The 12,172-nt window shown below is 33.4% G+C and overlaps 1 protein-coding gene across 2 annotated transcripts in view; it reads left to right on the top strand.

Moving 5' to 3' along the window:
• The first annotated feature begins 261 nt into the window (after positions 1–261).
• Positions 262–12,172, top strand: part of LOC106464970 (spondin-1-like) — a 51,387-nt gene continuing 39,476 nt past the window's right edge. The window contains exons 1-5 of one of the 2 annotated variants that reach the window (XM_022392781.1): positions 262–331; positions 5,483–5,608; positions 7,992–8,143; positions 9,635–9,889; positions 11,305–11,524. In XM_022392781.1, coding sequence (XP_022248489.1) covers positions 292–331; positions 5,483–5,608; positions 7,992–8,143; positions 9,635–9,889; positions 11,305–11,524 — 793 coding nt within the window. In that variant the 5' untranslated portion in view covers positions 262–291. Of the gene's footprint in view, positions 336–5,482; positions 5,609–7,991; positions 8,144–9,634; positions 9,890–11,304; positions 11,525–12,172 lie in introns of both variants that reach the window. The other variant, XM_022392782.1, reaches the window with a different exon arrangement.

Here is a 12,172-nt window from a genome sequence, read left to right as displayed (position 1 = left end):
TATTTCATACTTTAAACGTATACCCTGTTTGCCTTTGAGACGAAAATATAAGCTCCCTCTTACTTTGTTCCTTCTTTTTTTACTCCGTCCGATATGAAACCAGTAAAAAAAGAGTAAAAATTACAAGTGCAGTACTTTATACAATGTTTAATCGGGTATATCATGTGCAAAATAACATAAATTATGAATCTTATGCTAGATTAACGATAGAATGTTAATAGATGAAAGATAAAACTTGAACCTTATTTTCTCCATAGAGCAACAGTGGTTGAGTATCGAAACGTGTGGTACATGGATGATGGTGGACTGACTCGGGTGCTTTGTGAGGAAAGTAAGTTTTCGTAAATGTCTCTGCCTGTCGTATAAATTGTATATACAAATCGGAATATTAGAATATATATATATATATGTGTGTGTGTGTGTGTGTGTGTGTGTGTTGAATGTAGGAGAATAAACTCAAGTGGTCACTACACAACAACGTTTCTGAAAAAGATACACTGGCTAACTTACGAGACAAGATATTTATTTTCCCCAAAGGGGGCCTAAGACGGCTTGGACGGGTCAACTGTTTTAACCAATCGCATCACTATACAGTAATGTGTTGTCTGTCAATCAGTAGACACTAAAATGACGTCACATAAGTGACGCTAAACGTTGTCATTTGTACTGTCGTGACGCCAGTAAAACGTGCGCATGCCATGAATCACGAGACGAATTATACATTCTGTAGGCTACAACACAACATGACAAAAGAAGTTTTAAAAGCAAGAAATAAAAATATTTGTTGCTCTTAAGTTTGGTTTTTATTTATTCTTGAAATGCAACACTTTCGGGGACACTACGGAAATACATCTAGTATTGTAAAAACGTTTACGTTCTGACAAATAGTACAGAAATATAATAATTCCACGAACATTTATTTTCTGGTTAGCTTCTTTTCGATCAAGATATATGCGACAATTGGTATAAAATCACTCTTTCATAACGAAATTCTGAAACTAAAAACATGTAAAATACACCTTTAGAAGAAACTATATATTACATCTTATAAAATATTCATTGTCTTAACACGAATAAATTTCCAAGTTATCAAATATAAATATAAGTTCAGAATATTTACATCAGATTAAAGTTCTAAAATTATCTAATGATTTTTTATGCTGTGTTTATATTGGTAACTGGCAATATTGTTTTTCCAACGGTACTGCCTGGCATATTTGACTATACTGTAATTCCCAAGACTTATTTCGAACCATCCTTTCAGGCTATTCCTATAAGGCGTCAAATATATATAAATAAGTTTGTAACTCGCAAAATGTTTACCAAAGGTATTGAACATTTCAATTATATAAAAAATTCACAACTTACTTAAAGAATATCATGACCAATGATTTTTGCATCATACCAGTGGTTCCCACACTGTGGATCGCGACCCCATTAGGTGTTACGGTTTTCAGCCGGTGGGATCGAGAGAAAACTATTACAATTACATCTACTTTTGTTCTGGTTTTAAAAGCTTTGAAAATTCTCCCTCTGAATGTGTTGGTTGCTATGTAGTTTTGGATGTTCCCTTGGTTTGCGTAATTATTTATGCATCAAAATGGGGTCACATAGGAATAACGTTTAGAAAGCGTTATATTACACCTTTGCTGTGTAGTCTGAATATATAAACATAAAAGCGATTCGTGGATGTTTTTTACCTAAGAGTTATTCAACATTAACATTCAAGAGGCTTCATAACTAAATCGATTTGTAGGCTTATTCGGAAAACAGACCGGGGTATACTGTTAAATCTCTAAAATATTTCGTAGATAAATTTGTAGACGGAAAACAGACCTACAACCTCTGTCTGTTTACAAGTACACTATTCCGAGGCAATCAAAATATAAACCTTGCAAAATTTCAATTTGAAAATTCTATAAAAGAAACCAATCTTTATTCTTCAAGTTCCACTCATATCGAAATATTTGAGGAAGTTGAATAACTTAGCACCAAAAATTAGATACTTAACGTGTATAAAAATGCTAGGTTTGTCAGCACGTTCGTAGAAATATAAAATACAAGGTCAGATAAATAGTTGTCTTTTACTTTGTTTTCCAGAATATAAACGTCTTTAGAGATTTGAATTGTTAATATAAAATATCAAAATAACTTTAAAGCAAGAAACAGTAATAATTTTTCTTTTTTTAGAACAAACCGATAATATGAAAGAACTCCAAGGAGAGAGAAAAACGGTACACCAATAATGATACATAAAATATTTTTTACTGAGGACTTCGGTAGGCCCGCTGTTTGTTTAATAACTTAATTCTTAAAAATGATGCCCATAAAAGACGTTTCTAAAATAGACTTGCTGCAGTCGATAAACATCAGTTTTTTACACTGCATAAAATAGCTAAAGGTTAATTGGCATTTATAATATTTTACCTATGAAGATTGAAGAGACAAAAATTACGGTTATGAAAAAACGTAAATTACTCTCCTCAGTCCATTTTCATGCAAATCAGCCATATGATTGTCTGTCACGTGATTTGAAATGTAAATGATTCTCCTTTCAGCGCACGCAGTAAGAGCAGCCGGGGAACATGCTTAAAACCAGAGTGTTGATGAGATCTTAAGGTATCCTCAGATATTTCTCTGAAACATAGAGCTCTTTTCAGACCATATTTATCACCAGGAGTCACTTGAAAAAGAACACAAATGGTCGTATGATGTGATCCCTACAACGTATGGCATTAATTACTAACTTCCGATCAGAGCAAACTACCTATTCAAATGTAAAATCAAAATAAATCCTGTAATAAATATACGTAATTAAGTATACTATTTTTACATTCTTACTTATAAAACTAGAATGCATTGTTTCATCAGTTGTTAACGATATTGTCGGCCGTAAACCCAATAATATCTCACGAGATTTGGCCAATCTAAGATATTTAGATTTTTTCTGAAATTCATATACTAAGCTAAGAATGCAAAGTACTCTCTGTAATAAAAATATATATATCAATAAAAAAATTGTAAAAAATATATATATAATAAACATGTTGACCAATACTTTTAATGAAATTAACATTTAAGAGAGAATGGAGTATACTTTACTTACAAAACGTATATATAATAGTTTTTAGCTTTAAGTACTGTTGAATATTTAATGTTCGTTGAGCAATGTAGTATGAATATTATTTATACAATTTGGTACTAAACTAATAATTTTATGTTAATAAAAATCATAAACTTATTTCTGGCTTAAATAATAAATAATCTATTTGAAACCGAAACAATTAATGTTCAAGCAATCGATGATATAAGTAGCGACTCGATCACTACCATGTCTGTCATATCCCAGCCGGGCTGATTGAACCTGGTATTGAGCGAAAAGCCTCGTCGGCACTGTATATAGCAGATTTGGTGAGGTTGACATATTATAACAATCTTCTTTACTTTCACTCATATTTTTTTCATAATCATTATAATTGTGTATAAGAACAACTTTACACAACCCTCCCTAAAATGTCTTGTGACCAATCAAAACACGTTAAAAGGCTCTGACAGCGTAACTTGAAAGGAGCCTGACACCATAATAAATTTCTACAACATATATTACTGTAGAATCGAATAGCAGGTCTGTACAAATAGTACGGTTAAAAGCTAATGTTTATGAAATCAGAAATTCAATACCTAAATCGTACAATATATAACTATAATATTGGTACTCTAACTAAAATATAACCATATAAATGTAATAAAAAGAAAAATACTATATTAAACATATTATGAGGAGTGTCCAGCACAACCAACCCGGCTTTAATTAACCTCTGTCATTTAACAAAATACACGGAGTGGGAAACAGGAAGTAATAAATAAAGTTAAACCCTCAGAAGTACCTGAAAAGTAAATGAAAAAACTCGGGAAGTTCAGCAACGATAAGATTAGAAAAGAAATAACAATAATATGACAATGAAATTTATAAACAAAAACGTTTGTGATTTAACTAATGACGTAATGTTATGCCATATATGGAACTGTTATATAACTAGTATTAACTTTACGTAATAAGAACTTAAACTAACGAGAGATAAAACTAATGGTGGTTAATACACTACGGTAGTTTAGTACTGCTTTAAACCCTGTTTAAGAAATTAGTGTAGACATAACTTCAAAAGTTTGTGATATTCTGTTCATATTCTACGAGACGTAGAGGTCGGTACGTATGTCAGTGCTTTTTTCTTCTTACATTACGCTTACACTACTGCCATATATGTAGTGTTCCTGTACGAAAGTGGGGCTGTATTTGTAATTAAATTTTTAAGTATTACGCCTGTCGTTTGGTACAGCAGGACTCGCCAGTTTTTAGCAAATATTGAGAGACAAACTGTTTTATTGTTTGCTGTGAGCGGAGCGAATCTCACCGAGTGTCTGCACACAGGTCTGCTTTCTAAGTCTGTTTCTAACAATCGGTACAGTTACGCTGCGTCCGTAGCCACCTGATGTGCGCTACGATTGCGATGAACCAGAAAGAACTGACAGATAGTTGTCGTCTACTGGTGTTATGGATGAAGGTCTGTCTTGTCCAAGAGTTCAAATAAACTACACGATTAGGATCCAAGTGGTTTTACATACTGCTAAATACGCTTTGAACACCGTAAGCTGATTTGCAACATGCTGTTATGATTAGCCAGCTTCCATTTGTCGGATGGCGTGAACCACACAAATGTTTTGTTTCAGGTGTAGCCATAGTTCATGAACAATATGGAGCACTTTATTCTGTGTAAATCACCTCGAAGTGACGACTAAGACCAGACTGAGTGAGATCACTATATATGTGTGTGTGTGTGTGTATGGGTGGATGTTTATGTATATAAAATGTAACATAGACTGAATAATCAATCAGTTGCATTTCAGATTACATGACTGGTCATTAGACGCTTGATTTTTATAATTCAAAGAGCTTGTGAATGAAAGCAAATGTGAATATGCTGAAATATATCAATCACATTATATTTGCCATATCTAGGCCGACGAGGCCTTTCGCTTAGTACCACGGCTCATCAGACTGGCTGGAACACTGGGGAGGGGGTGGATTGATGCACTTTTATTATAACAGTGCTTTTTTTTTACCTTGTTATAGCAATAATGTAACGTATTTCGATTATCCATTAATTGTTTGGTACAATGGATTTCTATCATTAGAAGCTTCAATACCTGAGTTTAGGAGAAGTTAAAGCATTGTCAAAACCACCCTAGTGTCGGAAAATACATGTTTTTAGTGTGCCTAATTAGAGTAATTACTATTAGTATTATACTATTCATAACGTTCGTTCTACAGAAATCGAAACAACAAAACTGTATTTTTCTCAGCTGTATATTTGTGTAAAACATAACACATATTTTGTGTTATAGTGCTTGGAAGATATTAGTTATTTACCTCTCGGGGATTATACACCAGCTGTCCTATAAATCACTTTTCATTTTTAAACAGAAAAAGAAAGTCTCGAAGAACAAACAAAGATACTTGAGGACTGTTGTGCTTGTGACGAAGCCAAATACGAGGTTACTTTTGAAGGACTGTGGTCACGACATACTCACCCCAAAGACTTCCCAAACAGTAAGTTTATCTAGCTGGATGCATTATTTTTTTATAAGTTTGGCGTACTTTTACTCATAACTCAGACGTCATGTAATTTAAAATTTCAGTTTCCAAACAGGAACTTCCAAATTAAGTTCTGCGCAGTGTTGAACCATTCAGTTTAATACATTTCTATATAATTCTTAGCCATTTAGTTTAATGAAGTTCTGTGTTCAGTATTCAGACATTTTCTTTTAAATCCTCTTGTACAAGTTCAGACATGAATTTTTATAATGAAACTCTGTGCATTCTCCTAAACACCACCGTAATTTTTAACTTTATTATTATTTTTATTTTTCTACTTTTTAAATCTATAATAAATATAATAATGCGCCTGAACTATAGGGTTCATTGCACTATATTAAATGGTTTTGAAAATGCACATCAATAAGCCACATTACAACTCCAGCCAATGTAATTATGTAGCGGAACGAAATGGATCAGAACTATATTGACATTATTTGGCTTTAGTAGGTAGTGTGATACCACCAAAGACTAATCGCTTTCGAGAAGGAAAACAACAATTGTTATTCGACGCAAAATAATCCTACACTCACATCGGGATTTAGAATTTCCAGGACAAGGATATCATTTATATTTAATAAAATTGGAAAACAAAGGAATGCGGATCAACTTGGGACACCCATATCACTCGGTAAGAGACATGCAACAAGCGTATCCCGGCCGTGATAAGCAAAGTTCAGCATCTTGTAACAGGTGAGAAGCCATGTTCACGCTGCAAAGGTCATTGGCAAAAACCGTGCTCCATACAAGAGTACGCGATATAATCAAGAAATATCTCGGTCTGGAAACGAGGTCAACAGGCTGTGAGTTCACCAAAGATAAGGCTTATAGTCATGCCTCCCATTCAATCGCCACATATCTCAAGCAGCTGGAGAATGAAACTGGTATTTATACAATTCCATACGAAGACATACCCGGCAAGTCGCCACCGGACACAGAGCTAATAAATTTCTATGTGATCAGACTGTTGAAACGGGCGCTGAGAAACTGTTGTTCCCCCCATATACTAGATGGATTATGAAAGTCCTGAAGGTAGGAGTGGTGTGCTTTGGACAAAGGCATTACGGCGGAGATTTTTTTGTAATAAAAACTACACTACAGAACTACTGTCAACGTACACAGTAGTTTGATAGAGCATGACAAGAAGTGGCGAGATGGACTGTAATGACATGTTGAGGCTCCAAATCTTTGTAACATAATGTACTCAACCCTCTGTACAGAATACATTTGCAGTTTATGTACTTGAATGAAGTATTGAAAGAAACTGTCAATCTAAGGTCTTCTTTATTTCTGGATAAACAAATAACTATGTTTCAAAAACTTTTCAAACTGCTACATTTTGCTAGTTCTACTTAGTGCCACCAGGTAGCATTCTTTAAATGAAAGTTACAAAAGTTCGAAACTGTCATGTATTGTTTTTATTTATTTATGCCTCTGAAGAAGGACTGTTCTCAACCTGAAAATCTAGGCTTAATAAAGTTTTTATTCTTTCGCGTGTTACAATATCAGCAGTGACATTTCACATCAAGCAAAAATGTAATAGAAGTCAGCACTGACTCATCAAAATCATTGTATCAAATTAAGTGTAAAGACTAATGTTAAATATGAACTAAAAACGGGCAATTTTGCAAACAAATTTCGACACTATTTTTGCGGATTTACAATACAAACGTTCTTTTTTTTTTACTTCACGACGTTTTATCAGGTTAATTTGACATCATCAGATGATGCCAAGTTAACCTGGTGAAATGGGGGGAAAAAAAGCTCTGTAAATCCGCAAGTAAGGGGATGAAAAACTGTGGTAGATTTTCGGTCGAAGAAACTAACCGACAGCTTTTGATTAATGATGTAATATTTTTACTGATACATTAGCGCGTGACAATTTCGAACTGTTGACGCTCCCATTCAAAGTTTGCCACTTGATGATGCTAAGTAAATCTTAAGAAACAAAATGGTTTTAAAAAATAAAAACAAAAGTTTTAAATATAGTTATTTGTTTATCTATTAGTTTTATACTATTTAAAACTGTTTGAAACTGAGTTTAATGAATTTTGTTATTTTGTTATTTATAATTTACAAATAATGCGTTGGCTGTAGTTTTGTAAAGCAAATAGTTTGATCTCCTACTGTTAGCTGGCAAAGAGGAATTTCAATAGAGTAAAAAAAAATCATTTTTGAAGTTAGTCAAATATATATTACTTGGAAAGTTGTTGCCTGCAGTGAAACAATACCGATGGTTTGTCTGTAATATTATTTTTAACATGGCAAATATTAACCACCTCTGGAGGAAGTATTTAATTAATATTGTTCTAAGACAATTAATTTGTCATTTTTGTAGATGAATGGCTAACCCATTTCTCTGACATAATCGGCGCCTCCCATAGTGCAGATTTTCGGATGTGGGAGTATGGTGGATTTGCTTCAGAAGGGGTCCGCCAGGTTGCAGAATGGGGTGCTACAAAAAAGCTGGAAGCGGAACTAAAAGCTGAGGTAAAATACTCTTCATTTGTGTCATAGCCCCCAGTGTCTCTATGGTAAGCTTAAGGACTTATAATGCTAAAATTCGGGGTTAGATTCTCGCATTGGGCAAAGTACAGCTAGACTATTGTGCAGCTGTTTGATGAAATAAAACAAACTTTCTCTTATTTGTGAGAAATCCCTGTTAATATTTTGTTTAGATGTATTTACTTTTTTTGCCAAATATATTTTCAACGAAGCAGGAAAAAAAGGTGTTCCAGAGCTTGCACAGACACATCCTTTTGCTGGCTGCAAAGAGAAGTTTTATCAAAAAAGGTTACAACGGAAACCTTTATTTTGTTGCATTAGATACTTTCTTTAATGATGTTATTTCTATTTGCATGTCTTTGTGTTAACTGCTATAAGCTACCTGCATGATTCCACGAGTTTGATTTGGATAAACATATGAGGAAATACTGTTATGTATTAAGTCAAACTTTGACAGAATAACGAGAAATATATCTTTAAAGTCTGTAGCAATGAGTAATTGATTTAGAATTTTTCTCTAATTCTTTTAAATATAAACTATTTATTCAAAGTTTAACTGTTATAATTTGAAAAAATACAACATACATAAACACATTCATGAATGTTTTATGTTACCATCAACAAGGGCAAAAACGAAAAAAAAAAAAAAACAAGATTAGTAATTTACTTATATGGGATCCTTGATGTACTGTGTGATAGTTAAAGTGTGCAAGTGATACAGGGACACTTGAAGTACTGTTAAGATGTACTAATGATACATGGACACTTGAGGTACTGTTAAGGGGTAGTAATGATATAGAAACACTTGTGGCACTGTGTCGGGGTTAAGGTGTACTAATGATATAGGGATACTTGAGGTAGTGTTAAGGTGTACTAATGATACTGGGACACTTGTGGTATTGTGTCGGAGTTAAGGTGTACTAATAATACAGGGACACTTGAGGTACTGTTGAGTTGTACTGATGATATAGAGACACTTGCGACGGAGTTAAGATATACTAATAATACAGAAGCTATATTATTATTATTATTTCACCTTAACTTAATGAAAATGTAACGTAACCAATATGAAGAAACTGAAACAATTATACAATTAGATTAAAAATTCAAAATTAGAACTCTGTTTCTATTTTCATTGGGTTTCATTGGGTTTTCATTGGTTGGTTCGAATTTCATCAAAATCCTGTTAAATTTTAATGAGTAAATTCAGTATTAACTCAAAATACACTCTTCTTTAAAATTACTACTATATAATGTCTTGTTAAAATATTATACTTGGCCTGAGCTGTTTATAAGAAATATTGTACTGAACAATGTTTTACAAATAACGTGTACCTAACGGTCATTTATAGTACAGACTTTCAAGGGTATAATTGAATTTGTAATGGACATTCACTATCTAAATCTTCACTGAAACGTTCTCTCTTCTTTAAAATAAGTTTATTCACTGCATTAAAGAGCCGTAATTTTTTCTAGTCCGAAAAAATCCGCACAATCATCAAAGCACGCGGACTATGGTATCCGAGCGTGAATGGTAAGACATTTGCCGTTTTCCGAGTGGACAGAAAGCATCATCTGATGTCCCTTCTGAGCATGCTTGGGCCTAGCCCTGACTGGATTGTGGGGGTCAGCACGCTCGAACTGTGCCTCAAGAACTGCTCCTGGATGGGTGATAAGGTGATGAATTTGTACCCTTGGGATGCTGGCACAGACAGTGGAATCACATACATTGTAAGTTCATTTATATACCGTTATTTATTTTTCTAACGTATCTATAGAACTTATTGATAATGGCATTGCTCATAGTTTCAGTAACTGTTTTGTTAAAGTCACATTGTTGGCTTACTTATATATCGTTATTTATTTTTATAACATCACTATAGAACGTGTTGATAATGGCATAGATCATGATTTCAGTAACTGTTTGTTAAAGTCACACTGTAGGTTCATTTATATACCGTTATCTGTTCTTTAACATCACCATAGAACGAATTGATAATGACATAGATCATGGTTTCAATAACTGTTTATTAAAATCACATAGTAGGTTCACTTATATACCGTTATCTATTTTTATAATATCACTATGGAACGTGTTGGTAATGGCATAGCTCATGGTTTCAGCAACTGTTTGTTAAAATAGATTGTAGGTTACTTTATTGTGTTTCAGTTTAATACACCTTAGACTCATCTATCGGTGTTCATAACATATTAGTCTTCTTAATATCGCACCGCTTTACTGTTATAGCATAATGTATAGGTTTACTTATAAGTATTATTAATGTCATAAAGTAAGTTCTTTACCTTTATTGTTATAGTGTAATGTATAGGTTCATCTATCAATGTTTTTTGATATCACAGTGTAAGTTATATACCTTTGTTGTTATAGTGTAATGTATAGATTCGTTTATCAGTGTTGTTAGTGTCACAGTGTAGGTTTTTACCTTTGTTTTTATAGCGTAGTACATAGGTTCATATATCAGTGTTGTTAACGTCACAACGTAGGTTTTTTACCGTTATTGGTATAGTGTAATGTATAGGTTCATTTATCAGTATTGTTAAAGTCACAGTGTAAGTTATTTACATTTTGTTGTTATAGCATAATGTATAGGTTCATTTTTAGTATTGTTAATGCCACAGTAGGTTCTTTACATTTGTTGTTATAGCATAGTGCATAGGTTCATTTATCAGTGTTGTTAGTGTCATAGTATAGGTTTTTACCTTTGTTTTTATAGTGTAGTACATAGGTTCATCTATCAGTATTGTTAATATTACAACGTACGTTCTTTGCCTTTGTTTTTATAGTGTAGTACATAGGTTCATCTATCAGTATTGTTAATATTACAACGTACGTTATTTGCCTTTGTTGTTATAGTGTAATGTATGGGTTCATTTATTTCTGCTATTAATGTCAAATCGCATAATCCATCTATCCATCCGTGTGAAGTAGCACTAAATATAGTAATATATGCGGGCTATAGCTGCTACCGCCTATTGGCTTATTTCCTTAATTTAATAATTCTGAACAATTATTCTAGTATGTGTGTGTGTGTGTGTGTGTGAAGTATCAACATTATTTACGGGCTTCTTTAAATATGTGATTGTATGTATATTATTACCATAATTGTCTTGTCTTCGTTTTTTAGTCACCGAACAATCCGACCAAACCTCAAGAAAAAATCCAGCGGATTTCATCAACATTCCCGAATAATTCGCAATCCCCATTTTTCGATCCCAGTGGCGCCCCAATGAAGCCAGTGGCCAGGCTCACTGTTTCCAGACAACGTGTTTACGAGAAGTCGTGCGATGAAATTGACAGTACTTTCACACTAACAACAGAAGAACCAGAATATGACCACGACAAACGTAAATATACCTGAAAGTTTGAATTAGTTTTAGTAAAGAATTGAAAATTACATGTACAAATCTTGCAGAACTAAACGAACTTTTCTCCCAGTAACATATCGGTTAACTTTATTTCCTTAATACGATTTTTTCAGGAATTTTTGTACAGTTGCGCAGCAAACGCGCAACTACTAAACAGCAGAATAGGACACTGCAGCGTTCGACTTTTTTTTTGCTTTTAATGTATTTATGAAAAGATTAATTCAAATATACTTTCTCGAATCTACTACAGTAGTGTAAAGGCATATCAAAACAAATACTTCGGGGACTTGATACTTGATTAAAATACACACACATAATCAGGGACGTCATTTCCTATTGGGAAAGGATACAGTTACCCATTCCAAGACTTCGTAGTATATAATATCATCACGTACAAGCTGATCGAAGTTTCTTCCAAAACGAACGTTCTATATGCTAACATAAGTTTACTCCCCCCTTAAGAATTATTTTGAAATAAAGCCATTGTACATAATTTCAGTTGAATTTTCCGAGTTTTAATTAATATTTATTTAACATTTTTTAAGCTGAGGTTAATATTCATTCCTCAGATTGTTTGTTTGTTTTGAATTTCGCGCAAAGCTGCACGAGGGCTATCTGCGCTAGCCG

This window comes from Limulus polyphemus, unplaced genomic scaffold (genome assembly GCF_000517525.1).
Source record: "Limulus polyphemus unplaced genomic scaffold, Limulus_polyphemus-2.1.2 Scaffold1797, whole genome shotgun sequence".
NCBI lineage: Eukaryota > Metazoa > Arthropoda > Merostomata > Xiphosura > Limulidae > Limulus > Limulus polyphemus.
This window is presented reverse-complemented; position numbering and strand designations above follow the sequence as displayed.